Source organism: Arvicanthis niloticus, chromosome 22 (assembly GCF_011762505.2).
Source record: "Arvicanthis niloticus isolate mArvNil1 chromosome 22, mArvNil1.pat.X, whole genome shotgun sequence".
Lineage (NCBI taxonomy): Eukaryota > Metazoa > Chordata > Mammalia > Rodentia > Muridae > Arvicanthis > Arvicanthis niloticus.
The window spans coordinates 38,115,503-38,130,502 of NC_133429.1; the positions used below are offsets into that span (position 1 = coordinate 38,115,503).

Below are 15,000 nucleotides of genomic sequence, written 5' to 3' on the forward strand. Positions count from 1 at the left end.
GCCTCAACAGCTGATTTTTAAAGACAGACGTCTCAGTGAATCCGAAGCTCACAGATTCAGCTGGACTGGCTGGCCAGAGAACTCCCAGAATCCTCTCGCCTCAGTCTCCAGCACTGAGGTTACAGGCACGCGCATGCGTCACTTCGCCTGACTTTCGCAGGAGTTCTGGGTTGCCCTCTCCGATTCTCAGGCTTGTCCAGCAAGTACAGAACCCACTGAGCCATTTCTCCAGCCTAACAAACAAACGTTTTTGAGACTTCTTGATTCTTACACACAATGTAGAAATGCGTATTTCTGATGTGTGGCTTCTTTGTTGAAATTATTGAATCGAATGTGTTTCGGTGAGTAGTGGTGCTTGATTTTGCCATCTGACTGAAAAGATCTTTTGTGGGCAACGCTCTTGGCATCACACTTGGAACTTCTTTGCTTAACAAAGGCCACAGAGGCTCTTCCTTGGAAGATATATATATATATAATCACTCAAAGACAGCTTAGTTTATTTATATATAATGTATATATGTTATATTTCTTCTATTCTAATAAAGTATCTCTATTCTATGATATATATTATATATACACACACAGATATAGATATAGATACTGATGGATGGATAGATAGATTATATGTATTCGTTCATCTTTTTTTGAACTGAAATTCTGTTCCATCCACTTATATGTCTGCCTGTTCTATGCCAGTTTTATTCATATCTTCCTGATTGCTATAACTTTCTAGTAAAACTGGCTATTTGTCCTTCACCTTTGTTTATGTAATTAGTGTGAGGGGGTGATGTTTTTGTTTTGTTTTGTTTTAACTCTTTGATAGTCGTTACTTCCCATATAGAATTTTTAATCAGATGGTTCTACTGAACTATGTATGGTATCATTTTTAGTGACTATATTCACATCTTAATCTAAAAGTTAATGAACTTTAAGGCGGGGTCCACTGAAGCTCTGATGATTGCGATTCAAGGAAGGAGCAAAAAGAGATTCCAGTATCTGTGGTCACTAACTAACAGATGTGTTAGAATTGCAAATAGCTGATAATTACAAGGTCACGGGCTTAGGGGGGAGAGAGCTCTAGCTCAGATACCTGGCTAATTATTTGTCAAATTGTGGTGTGAGCTAAAAAGCTTATATTCTCTCATCTTTGGCTTCCTCATTAGTAAAGGAAATATGAAATCAACTTTATAGACACTCCCAAATAGTAGATAATCTGACCTCTAAAATGTCTTCTGCTCTAACTGAAAGATGGCAGGCATTCACTACTTGTTATAATTACCAATACTGTAATTGTATATATTACATAGCACATATTATCATGGAATATTGAGAAACGATAACAATAGCCCATTGGAGGATGTACTTATAAGGAAATGCCCAGCTTGCTAGTCCATAGCCTAACCACTGGCTTGACAGAATATCCCTGTTGCCACCCTTAAACGGCCATTGGCTTCAGTAGATGGTATGGTTTTGTGTTCTTGTAGAATAAGTATGGATAAACTCATATTAAATAAAAAGTTCTTTAAAGCATCAGTCTTTATTAGGCAAAATTCAAAGCCAAAGCTAGTTAGTAAGCATCGTCTCATTGCAGACCTGAACGGGCTTTGATTAAATGAAAGCTGATATAGAGGCAGCTGGTTAAAGTGGTTGAACCCTGTAGAGGAGCAGGTGCCCCAAGGAATGGGGAAAAGCTCATGGCAAAACCAAAGAAAGCATGTTATTGTTGGCATCATTGTTGTCATTTGTAGCGTTTCAATCTGTCTCCTTTTGACCCCTTATTCTTACACTGCCTTGGATGACTAAGCATAATATGTTTTGTCCCTCTCTCTACTGCACTTTAGTGCCTGCCCAAGTGACTGACCTGCATGTCAGCAACCAAGGGATGACCAGTAGTCTGTTCACTAACTGGACCAAGGCGTTAGGAGATGTAGAGTTCTACCAAGTTCTGCTGATCCACGAAAATGTGGTCGTCAAAAACGAGAGTGTTTCCAGTGACACCAGCAGGTACAGCTTCCGCGCTCTGAAATCTGGCAGCCTCTACTCCGTGGTGGTGACCACGGTGAGCGGAGGGATCTCTTCCCGGCAGGTGGTGGCGGAAGGAAGAACAGGTAAGAAATGCAGATAGGTGTTTGTGGCTTACAGATCCCTCAGTATGTGGACTTTTTAAGCGTCCTAAAATCAGGCCTCTCTGTTTCCTTCCTAAAAGTTGTTTTCCTTTAAATTTTTGTTTTATGTTTCCATTAGACTAAAGAAGTAATCAACTATCTTCCACACACAGAATCTTATTTCCAAGACATAGAAGCAAGACGATACCCACTTTACAAGCTCAAAATTGAGTTGATGGAATTCTCGGGTGGTATATATAGAGTCTTGTTATGTTGCCCAAGTTGGCTCTAAACTCTTTGGCTCCTACCAACCTCCTGCCTCAGCCTTTTCAGTGACCAGGACTACTGGAATATAAAACGTGCCCTTATAAAAGTCACATGTATATATTGTAAGCAGCATCATCGAAGGCTCAGTGGTGTTTGCCACCTAAACAATGCTTCTGACCTTCGATGTTCTGCTCAAAATAGACTATGACCTAAGACGACAACTAAATATCATTGTGGCTACTTTGTCAGAGAGGCTCAGCAGCAGAAAAGGAAGTAGGGTTCTTATACAGAATCCACTGAAAATACATAGCTTATTATTTTATTTCATACAATATGTGAAAGTTATGCTGCAAGTTTCTTAGGGAAAAAAATACACATGCCCAACCAAAGCTCTGATAGCTACGGCTAAACTCAGAATTGGATCAATAAACTTGACCTCTTAATGTTATGTAATTATTATTATTATAAGTTGGGTTCAGGGTTCTCCATCTATAAACCCAAAACTCAGATATTAATTACCAGCTGTGGTGCCATGCAAAAAAATCTCTTTCCAAAATCACCAATCTCACCTTCTTCATTAACCCAGAAAGCACCGCTTTCTGTAGCTCTAAGAGGAGGGGCTAAGAAACGGAAGCCAGGGTTCTTGGCCTCAGTAGAAATTCACTGGTGCTGATCCGTGCCAGCGCTCTCATTCTGTGACAAAAGACACTGTCACTGGTGTCTTTCCTGACTCCCTCTTTCTTCTCTCGTGATAGTTGCTGGCACCGTGCTTTGGTGTGGTACAGTTAAGAACTTTACATCCCTGCTCCAGTGAGCTGCATCCTGCATCGGTCTGTTAGACTGAATTACATCCTGTCTCAACTCCTGATTGGTCAACTCTATAGACTGGTTCTTCCCCAAGTAGAAACCAGGGACCCAGGCTCCCACTACCTGGCAGTTTCCTCCCTCTGGATTCTCTAGCTCTCTCCACTTCTCCAGAGAATAGGGGTAGAGCCCGGAACACAGCCCAGATCATTAGGCCTGGAAGTAGAGAAAGGAAAACTGAGACACTACTGTGTACACACGATGACACAAAGAAGCTCCCTAGATTAGTACAGTTTTTACAGAGCACATTATAAAGTGATTCAGAGGCTAAAGCCATAATGGTGATTATAAGTATTCCTTCAAATATTTGATAAGTTGTTCAATATTCAAATCATTTTCAAAAGTCTTCTTATATCTCAGGTATGCTTCCACAGAGTTGAAACAAGCACCCCAAAACATTTCCATCATAGATAAAATGGGAGGAGCTGAAATTTAAAGCATCATATATTCGGTTCATCTTATCCCGATCTGAGAAAAACGTTCATTCTAGAGAAATACTAAGTAACTTTTGAGTCTATTTTGTCTTAATCAAGTGAATTACGCTTTTGGCAAAACTCCTCCTGGTAACTCTTATCTTTTCTAAACAGCCTAGGCAACACTCAGCAATTGTGTGTATGATAGACTTGGAGCTTAATTCATAAAAATCGGGGCTTATTAGACCAGAAGGATGCTTGGGTTTCACTGACGTCGAATCCTGTCTTTTGCATGCGAGGTAGTAGTCCTGACAATTATATGAAAATAATCAGCTGAACATTAAACAGCCGGTGACAAAAACAGATGTTCAGTCTGTGCACGCTCTGAGAGTTCGGTCTGATGTCACCAAAGGCAGTTCTGTGGACTAGCTGCTTATCTCCAATACATAATGAACTTTTTATTCAATACTCACCAGTTACTAATTCCTCATTTTTACCTTGTAGCCAGGGAAAACCTTAAGGCATCCCTGACTCTTCTATTTTTATACATCTGGAAAAACACACACACAAGCTTCTTGGTGAATGCTTGTAACACTGATCTCTAACGGATACAAACAAATGGTAATTTTAACATCAAAGAGATGGTTTGCCCAGTCAGAGGAAGCTTTTTCTGCCTGGTTTCCAGAGGGACAGCCTTACAGCATGCACTTTTAGACTTGTAGCCACTAGAGGGCAGAAAACGCTTTCCAAAGGGACAGCAGGGCCTCCCGCTCTGCTTTTTATTAAACTCGCCAGAAATAAAAAAATAAATAAATAAAATAAATAAATAAATAAAAAATAAAAAAAACTTGATCACATGAAAGAAACACAGGGTCTAAATTCTTTAGAAAGATCCATGGATTTTTTTTTCTCCTTTACCCTCAAGTATCTTTGTTTTTTGTTTGTTTGGTTTTGTTATTGTTGTTGTTTGTTTTGGGTGAGTTTGGTTCAATTCATTTGAACTGTTAAAATGTGTGGGTTTTTTTTCCTACCGAGACCCTCTTGGCTCATTCACATAAAATACCACTGGAAACACCCCTCACCCAGAAACCCCATAAAGTCACAGTGGCGGCATGCATGGGTTATGGGACACCTAAAAGGCCTCCTGGTGTTTTTCTTTCATTAGCCTTCTGATGGAAGAGAGTTTAATCTTCTCAAAGCCTCTGTAACTTCCAGTCTAATGAAGTCAGCTCTCCCAGAGCCTGGTTTTTATTGAGTATAAAAGTTAACTCAAACTTCTGCTTGTGCTTTCTTTGATGACTTTCCCCTGATCTGTACTCACAGTTCCGTCCAGCGTGAGTGGAGTGACAGTCAACAATTCTGGCCGGAATGATTACCTCAGCGTTTCCTGGCTGCCGGCACCTGGAGAAGTGGATCACTATGTGGTGACCCTCTCCCACGACGGCAAGGTGGTTCAGTTCCTCATCATTGCCAAATCTGTCAGCGAGTGTTCCTTCAGCTCCCTCACCCCAGGCCGCCTCTACAATGTGACCGTAACCACCAAGAGTGGCAATTATGCAAGTCACTCCTTCAGCGAAGAACGGACGGGTAAGTATTAAAGATACGGGGTTCCACAGAGACGGTGTGGCTCTGGGCAGCAAGGACTTGCAGTGGTCCTGAATAAAAGGCTGTTAACATCCCCAAATTGCCCTGGAGTCTTCCTATTTTGATGCAAGAGACTCTGTACCTGAGCTGATGTGACATTTACAGAAAGACGTCTCTAGCTTCCATAGTTGAAATTCATATTATACTTAAATAGAATAACAAATATTTCTGTTTAAAGAGTGCTTTTTGGCTCCTGGAATGTGGGTTCACATATATTAACTAATCCTTTCTGAGATAGGCATTATTATTCCCATTTTACAGATTAGGAATTCAAGTTTTAAGACATTAAGTCATGTGCCCAAAGGTTTGTTATTGTTGAGCAGCCGAGAAGTTTTAGCTCTTGGACTTAAACTTAGCTCTGTTCCAGTCCAGAGCCTACAAGTCTCTCAATTCTATAATCTTTCCCAAAATATGTGATGGTCAAGACTACTGTGCGTTCTTTGAACACAAGGTAGAAATGTGACCCTTTATAGCTCCTAGACTAGGGAACAAAACTCTTAGCCGATGATCGCCAGGTCTTTGATTTACTAGAAGGAACTAAATATAAAGAACCACCATTTTCAGATACATTGGTGCTTTCTGGGGTTTACATCTGAACTTCCTACTTAAGGCTGACATCAATATTCTGTCAAATCTTTCCCACTAGACTCTGGGGTGACTCTTGCATATGACACTGTTCTTTTTCATATAGTACAATGATGTCACCCAGTTAGTGACCTCAGATGCTAGGGCTGAGCAGGGACTCGGTAGTTACTGGGGGACGAATCATCAGAATCAAGGTTTTCCACCTGGGGGCCCCTAGGGAGACGCTAGAAACCTAGTAACCCCTGAAGCTGTGAGGAGTGAAATGTTTATGTTTAGTATTTTTTAATTATGTGTGTCTTCCTGTGGATGTTTGCAGGGGTCCCTGGAGTCTAGAAGAGGGTGCCACATGCCCTGGAGCTGGAGTTGTGGGTGGTAGTGAGCCAGCTGTGGTGGGTGCTGGGAACTAAACTCAGGTCCTCTGTAAGAGCAGGAAGCACTAGTAGCCAGCACTGCAGCCCGTGAATCTTTGAGGGGAAATGCTATGGTTTTCTATCCAGGTCTCATGCCCAGACCTTGTGTCCTCTCTCCCCAATTAGGAAACCCCTGTTTATACTGTTACAGAAAGCTTGCGTGGAAACAGTCCTTCCGTCTTCTGATTTTGGAGATGATGAAAAATCCCCGAAGCAAAGTGTGGCTTTTCCAAGGTCACACGTCTGAACTGTGCCAGAGTTCAGGCATTATGTCACACCATACTTAGAGGCACTAACTGGGAACAGAGATTATCTTTACCCATCAGATAACCTAAAGTTTAATTATACTGATAATTACAATCACGACTTAGATCAGAAAAGCCACTTTTTCACTTCCAGAGTAATCTTCTGTCAGAGCATCATAGCGATCAACTCTAGGCCTAAAATTGAGTATAAATTAAGGCTGTCTCCTAACTTCTAACCTACAACTTCCCACCCACCGCCGATTAGCAGTCTCTGTCCACGTGACTTTAATATTGCAAAGCCTTTTGCTAACATCTTTCCAAATATGAGAAAAGCAATTTTCTGCTCAAAGCAACATGGTGACTCTTTCACCAATGTGAACTCGGATTTGGTACGTGACTGAGAGACGGCCAAAGACTCTAACGGAGGACTCGTGTGTGAGTTGTTGTCCTGCTGATTTGGGATGAGTGTCTCAACACTCTTTAACTTTGCTAACTTTGTTCTTCTTCATTTGGGCAAGCAGACCAATGTTTCTAATCCCGTGTCACATCCTCTCTCTGTGCATCCAGGCAGTTCTCACCAACGACTTCCAGCTCCACCTGGAGAGGCCCCTTATTGACTTAGCCTCACGCTCAGCTACTTCTTCCTGCCGTAATTGCTTTGCCTTCAGTAAATTGCTTAGATCACTGACCAGTCTTGGTCTGCACATGCAGTGCCATTTCAGAATTTCCCTTCTCTGCGATGGCTAAATGCTAACAGAACTGTAAGTGGTTTCAGGTGAAGCCCTGGTTTTGTTCCAGACCTGAGATGCACCACGTTCTAATATAAACCTGATCTGTAGATATAATCCAGCAAGGGATATTAACACAGCCTGTGTAAAAGCCTCATGAGAAAATATAGTTTAAGTGCTAATATGATGGAATTTCTGGCTGTTTTATGATTTGGGAGAAAGGAGAAGAAACGGGCGTAGTCTTGGCGTATGCCACAGCAGACATCCTGTGATGTAACCCAAACTCCTACAGGCCTAGAGGTGTTCAAAACAGCTTTAAAAAAAAAGACAGCTAATTGGAGAAGGGCCGTAGTGCTCTGGACCAGGTATGGAACGCCCTTCAATACTTTTTCTTGTGGGGTTCCATGGCTGGTCCTAGTCAGCTAGAATCAGACACTGTAGCTGGGAGGATGGCTCAGTTAGTAAAATGACCATCATGCAAGCTCGGGGGCCTAAGTTTGGATCCCCAGCACCCACATAAAAGTCTGGCATGGTGACTCAGGTCTGTACCCATAGCACATTGGGCCTGGGCTGGGGAAGACAGAGATAGCTAGGAGGAGGTCATTGGCCAGGCAGCCTAGACAAATTGACAAGCTCTAAGTTCAGTTAGAAAACTGAACTTCTCCCAGAAACTAAGGTGAAGAACAATCAAGGAAGATGTCAGTCTCTGGCTTTATGTTTACATGCACATACACACACACACACACACACACACACACACACACACATACATATATACATACACACCACATACACACCACACACACACATACATACATATATACATACACACCACATACACACACACACACATACATATATACATACACCACACACACACACACACACACACACATACACATACATATATACATACACACCACACACACATACACACTCCATACTCCATGATATATATATGTGTGTGTGTGTGTATATATATATATATATATATATACACACACAAGAGAGAGAAAACTTGTAATTTATTATTGAATCAAAATTCAGCCCTAAATTGAAAGCCAGACCATCCTTGATATCAGAATCGCTTCATTTTGCAGTGTTCCTAGTAAAAAAGCATTTTTCTGCTCACAGAGAAGAAAAAAATGTCAGCTCAGGAAGCCATTTGTTTACATAGCTACTAGAAGGAGCCTCGGGTTTACAAAATAGCATTAGTCATAATTTTTGCTTCATAAAAGCATGCATCAGTTGACACTGATTTTTCTAGGCATCTAGCTAGTAATTTTTACAAATTTAAAACAGCATAAGAAACTACTGCCTAACATAAAGCTAGCTGTGTCTTTGACTATGATCTGTATCCAATCACATGGTGCACCGCTGACTGATCCACTCCACAACAGCCAACATCTCAACTCATCAGGCTCATCTCTTTCTTGCATTGCTTGACTTATGTACAATCCTACTGTAATAGGGTTTACATTTTTCAGTTGTGTTAACATAAGAAGGCATTTTAGGCATGTAAAGTGTGTAATCTTTCAGGGACTTGAGTTTTCAAAGTTATCGTTATGTTGCTTAGATTCACTCATGGTTCCTATTTTGATATTAAAAGCAGGAGACCTGGATGCTTGTGTTTTGACTTAATAAGAAATTAATGGTGAGAACTGTGTATGTAATATCTCGTTGTGTATGCACAACAGTTCTTTACCTCACCTCTGTTGAAGGATAGGAAAGATGCCCCCTCTCATAACTGGCTGTGTGTGTTTTCTGTTTTGCCAAAGGAATGCAGAATATCATTGCATTGGGGTCTGAATTTGAGTTTCTTTGGTGACTAGTGACTCAGAACATCTCTTTATATATGCACTCATACATGTTTATATATGCACTCATAAATGTTTATATATGCACTCATACATGTTTATATATGCACTCATACATGTTTATATATGCACTCATACATGTTTATATATGCACTCATACATGTCTATATATGCACTCATACATGTTTATATATGCACTTATACATGTTAATATGTATACTCATACATGTTTATATATGCACTCATAAATGTTTATATATGCACTCATACATGTCTATATATGCACTCATACATATTTATATATGCACTTATACATGTTAATATGTATACTCATACATGTTTATATATGCACTCATATTTTATATATGCACGTATACATGTTTATATATGTACTCATACATGTCTGTATGTACACTAATGAATGTTTATATATGCACTCATACATGTTTATATGTGTACTCATATGTTTTATATGTATACTCATACATGTTTATATATGAGCTCATACATTTTTATATATGTATTCATACATGTTTATATATGCACTCATACATGTTTATATGTGTACTCATACATGTTTCTCTTTTTTCATTTTCCTTTTGAGTTTTTTGTACTTTACTTGATAATTTGAGTAACCAAGGTATTCTGTGATCATTAGTATCTGCATCATCTTTCCTATCAGGCGCTAGTTATTATGGTTAATGTTCCATCTTATAAGACACATCTGTCATTTATTAGTTTGGAATACATTCATTGGGGTTTTTTTTTTTTCAAAAGAGCATTTTAAGTAACATAACCATCTTTCCCCTTTCTGGTGTATGGGTCTGAGATTTATCTTTTAAATGCATACAACAAAAACCAGCGACTTTGTTTTATTGTGTGGGGCATCTGTGTCATTTGTGATCAACTGTTCTCCCCGAGTCAGTAAAGCTTTACTTGTTCTCTTTTCAGTGCCCGACAAGGTCCACGGAATCAGTGTTAGCAACTCTGCCAGAAGTGACTACTTAAAGGTGTCCTGGGTACATGCCACTGGAGACTTTGACCACTATGAAGTCACCATCAAAAACAGAGACAGCTTCATTCAAACCAAAAGCATCCCCAAGTCAGAAAATGAGTGTGTATTTGTTCAGCTCGTCCCTGGGCGCCTGTACAGCATCACTGTCAGTACAAAAAGTGGACAATATGAAGCCAGTGAACAAGGGACAGGGAGAACAAGTAAGTGGGGGTGTGTGTGTGAAGGACAGGTGGGTAACTGCACTCATGTAAACCCTGAGTTTTCTCTGTTTCCTGATTAGTCACTTATGGTCCCAATAACTCTCACCGGGGGCTTATATCATTCAGCTAAGCAATGATATACAATTATAAAACATTTATTGGTAGATAAAAGCAAGTAAGGGAGGGGGGAAGAAAAACAAGTGTTTCTTTTTTCTTCTCTGTCTTCTTACGTCAAGGCAACAAATCCCTAGACATCTTGTTTTGTCTTCTGGTTGAGATCATAACTCATTTTATAATTATATTCTCCCAACATGTAGCATGTAAGATTTATGTCAGGGAAAAACAATCACAATTTAAGTAGTTGCTTTCAATTTTTCTTGTTTAATTATGCATGAAGTAACTCAAGGTTTTGTAGGGGGAGAGATGCGTTTGGCAGTTCCTTGAGCGTGATTTTTAGATTGCGTAGGCAAACTTGATCAGCCCCGTCCCTGAAATATCTTCTCATTCCTCTCTCCAGTCCCAGAGCCTGTGAAGGGCCTCGCGCTTCTCAACAGGAGTACCGAGGAGCTCCATGTGACTTGGTCCAGAGCCAGTGGGGATGTTGATCAATACGAGGTTCAGCTGCTCTTCAATGACATGAAAGTCTTTCCGCCTATTTACCTTGTGAACACAGCAACTGAGTATCAGTTCACCGCACTCACACCAGGACGCCATTACAAAATCCTCGTCCTGACCATCAGTGGCGACGTCCAGCAGTCAGCCTTCATTGAAGGCCTCACCGGTAAATGGAAGTACTTTCTTGAGCCCGGGTAGACACAGTATTGTGCTTAAGATGTTTGATAAGTGCAAGTGTTTAGATCAAGACTTGGACAAATGAGAGACTGCAAGAAGCAGAAAGTTATCCAGATCGTGATAATGGCATTGTCAAGGAAGGATTAATAAAAATACAGAGAGGTAGCAAGGGACCTTTCAGAGAAATAACATTGAACGGACATGCCTTGCTGGGGCTTCTGGGGAGCATAGATTATATTAAATATTTGATACATAACTCTCCTAACGTGGAATCAGCTCTTTGGGATTCATTTAGGAGATGTTGCAATTATTTAATAATGCAAGTTGACAGATTCTTTGGCGGGGGGGGGGGGTGGACAGGGAGGGTGGGCATCCCAACAGCCCAGCGTCTCTGCCCAGCTACCCAACCAACCCTATAACTTGTTCCTTTTAACCACCACTGGTATTTTTTTTTCTTATGAAGAAATATATGGAGGTTAAATAGTTTCCCTGTTATCACATAGCGAGTAAATACAAAAGCCAAGGCTTGGATAGAAACAGTCTAATAAGCACTCAACATGTGGCTAGCCATATACAGCTGTTGCCTTCATTTCTCTTTGTTGGCCTTGAATTTTTTCCCCTCAACTTCATTACTATGTTTAAAAGCACAACCTAGGAGGCACTAGGGACAGAGCCCAAGGCCTTACATGACAGGCAAGTGCTAGAACACTGAGCCACGCCCACAGCCAACCTTAGAAACTTTATCGGAGTATCCCAACAGTTCATTTCTTAGGTGATGGTCTTAAGTTCCTTTTCTCCTTCAGTTCCCAGCACTGTCAAAAATATTCACGTTTCTGCCAACGGAGCCACAGATAGGCTGACGGTAACCTGGAGCCCTGGTGGCGGAGATATTGACTCCTACGTGGTGTCTGCATTCAGACAGAGCGAGAAGATTGACTCTCAGACTATCCCCAAGCATGTCTCGGAGCACACTTTCCACAGGCTAGAGGCCGGAGCCAAGTACAGGATCGCCATTGTTTCTGTCAGTGGGTCCCTGAGAAACCAGATCGATACGCTCGGGCAGACAGGTGAGCACATAGCTGGTAAAGACCCTGGTGATCGAGATCCCCAGTTCTCTGCAGTGGAACAGAAGGGGCTTAGCTAACTGATGAAAATCTAATTTTAAACTACCTAAGTGTGTGCATTTCATGGCAGTTTCAAGAGCGTTTCTCACCTTTGCTTTGTATGGTTTTGTCTTCGTAGAGATTTTTTTTTAATTAATTAAACATGATTGGGGAAAATGTATACTTGCTAAAGGATGTTTTGAATTTTATTTTTATTGGATATTTTATTTATTTACATTCAGATGTTATCCCATTTTTCCCATTTCCCCATTCTCCCCCACCCCCAGAAATCCCCTATTCCATCCTCCCTCCTCCTGCTTCTATGAGAGCGTGCCCCCACCCACCCACCCCTTCCCACCTTCCCACCTCCCCACCCTTGAATTCCCCCACACTGGGGCATCCAGCCTTCACGTGACCAAGGACTTCCTCTCCCCCCTATCCCTGACAAGGCCATCCTCCCCTACATATACAGCTGGAGCCATGGGTCCCTCCCTATGTGTTCCCAGGCTGGTGGTTTAGACCCTGAGAGCCTGGTTGGTTGGTATTATTGCTCTCCTCATGGGGCCACAAACCCTTTCAGCTCCTTCAGTCTTCTCTCTAATTCCTCTATTGGGAACCCTGTGATCAACTCAATGGTTAGCTGCAAGCATCCGTCTCTGTATATGACAGAGTCAGGCAGAACCTCTCAGGAGATAGGTATATCAGGCTCCTGTCAGCATGCACTTCCTGGTATCCACATCAGCATCTGCCTTTGGTGACTGTACATGAGATGGATACCCAAGTGGAGCAGTCTCCAGACAGCCTCTTCTTTAGTTTTTGTCCCATGTTTTGTCTTCATATTTGCTCCCATGAGTATTTTGTTACTCCTTCTAAGAAGGACCGAAGCACCCACACTTTAGTCTTCCTTGTTCATGAGCTTTATGTGGTCTGTGAGTTGTTGTATCTTGGATATTACAAGCATTTGGGCTAATAGCCACTAATCAGTGAGTGCATACCATGTGTGTTCTTTTGTGATTGGGTTACCTCACTCAGGATGATATTTTCTAGTTCCATCCATTTGCCTAAGAATTTCATGAACTCATTATTTTAGTCTTCAGAACTATACACTCTTCAAAATTTCATTTCTCTCAAAAATTATCTTTAGGGAAGCAACATGTAGTTGTGCACTATGATTTTAGGGAATTTCTCCTCAGTTGAGTACTTTGTCCTAAGTGGCCAAGCCTGAGTTTTCTTGCTTCTCTTGTTTCTTTGAAGTCCCAGCATCAGTCCAGGGAGTAGTCGCGGACAATGCATACAGCAGTAACTCCTTAACAGTGAGTTGGCAGAAAGCCCTTGGCGTGGCAGAAAGATACGATGTCCTGCTTCTAAATGAGAACGGGGTTCTCTTGAGCAACACATCAGAGCCAGCTACTGCAAAACAGCACAAATTTGAAGATCTGACACCAGGCAAGAAATACAAGATGCAGATCCTGACTGTCAGCGGAGGCCTCTTCAGTAAAGAAGCCCAGGCTGAAGGCCGAACAGGTAAGTAACACAATTTCTTGTCTTGGACCAGCTATCTCCTTTGTCTACTGTGGTAGACAAAGGTGAGGGAGAGGCCATGCTGGGAGAAGATGCATAGCTCTTGACACTGCAGTCAAATTCATCCTGACTTCATACTGCCAAATGGGCCAGCCAGCCCAAATAGACTTTAGCCCGCCGATTTGTCATTAAAATTGGCACTAGTCGTTGACTATGGCTGACTCTGACTTTGCTACAGATTTGACCATTAGAAACAGTGCGATTGTGTTAGCATATAGTCCTCAAAGTTAGAAACGGGAGCCAAAGTAAGATGTGAGGTAGCCACCTGACAAAGCATTTCACATGGTTTACAACATATGCAAGCATATTTTCTAGGTTCTTCGGGGAGAAATCCATCACCTCGGCTCATAGTGTGGTCTGGCAATAGCATCACTTCAACCTCTGTATCTGTTTCTCTGATCTTCTGCTCCCTCCGACTTTTGAGGACTCTTATTGCCGGGACTTCAAGTGAGCCCCAACACAGCAGTCACCACTTGCCTTGCCCCTCAGCCAGCTATATGAGGGCCTACTTCAACCTAATGGGGAGCCAGTGCTAAAGTTTCCTGCCTCTATAGTTCTCCGATGCTTCCTCATCTGTGACCCCCTAAAACCAGCCAGGAAGAACTAAAATCAGCTCTTCTCAAACTATTCCCCCCAAAAAAATCTGAAGCAGAAAGAATTCATCCAAGATCATTTTACAGGGGCAGTGATACTCTGGTACCCAAACCAGATAAGGATACAATAAAAAGAGAAGCTCATAGACTAAGATCCCTAATGAGTATAGACTTGGAACTTCTCACCAGAACACTAGCAATTCTAACCAAGCAGTGTGCACTTCGTTGTAACTGAGAGGATTTACCCCCTGGATGCTAGGATAGTCCAACATATGCAAATGTGGGTAGTGTCTCCATAACATAAAAATAAAAAACTAAAAAAAATTTTTAAAAAAGCATCCAGGACCATTCAAATGTCTTTCTGATTTTTTTAAAAGTGAACAAATTGGATCTGGAAGAGGCATAGTAGAAGCTGTATATAAGGAATATTTAGCCAACATCATATGGGATGAGAGGAAAGCAGAGAACTTTCCAGTAAGATCTAGAACAGTGGTTTGCAATCTTCCTGAAGCTCTGGCTAGGCAAGAGCCCACTATATAGACCAGAATGGCTTCAGACCGTGGGCTCTTAGCACAGCCTCCTAAGAGCTGAGATGCCAAGCATGTATGACCACGCCCAGCAAAGGGTTCTCACAGAAT

The 15,000-nt window shown here is 41.5% G+C and overlaps 1 protein-coding gene across 2 annotated transcripts in view; it reads left to right on the forward strand.

Annotated features, from left to right (window-relative positions):
* The window catches only part of Ptprb (protein tyrosine phosphatase receptor type B), a 108,769-nt gene that overhangs the window by 51,279 nt on the left and 42,490 nt on the right, over positions 1-15,000 (forward strand). For both annotated transcript variants that reach the window (XM_076920258.1, XM_076920259.1), the window contains 6 exons: positions 1,842-2,108; positions 4,973-5,236; positions 10,030-10,293; positions 10,811-11,074; positions 11,889-12,152; positions 13,443-13,712. In XM_076920258.1, the coding sequence (XP_076776373.1) occupies positions 1,842-2,108; positions 4,973-5,236; positions 10,030-10,293; positions 10,811-11,074; positions 11,889-12,152; positions 13,443-13,712 (1,593 nt within the window). The remainder of the gene's footprint in view (positions 1-1,841; positions 2,109-4,972; positions 5,237-10,029; positions 10,294-10,810; positions 11,075-11,888; positions 12,153-13,442; positions 13,713-15,000) is intronic.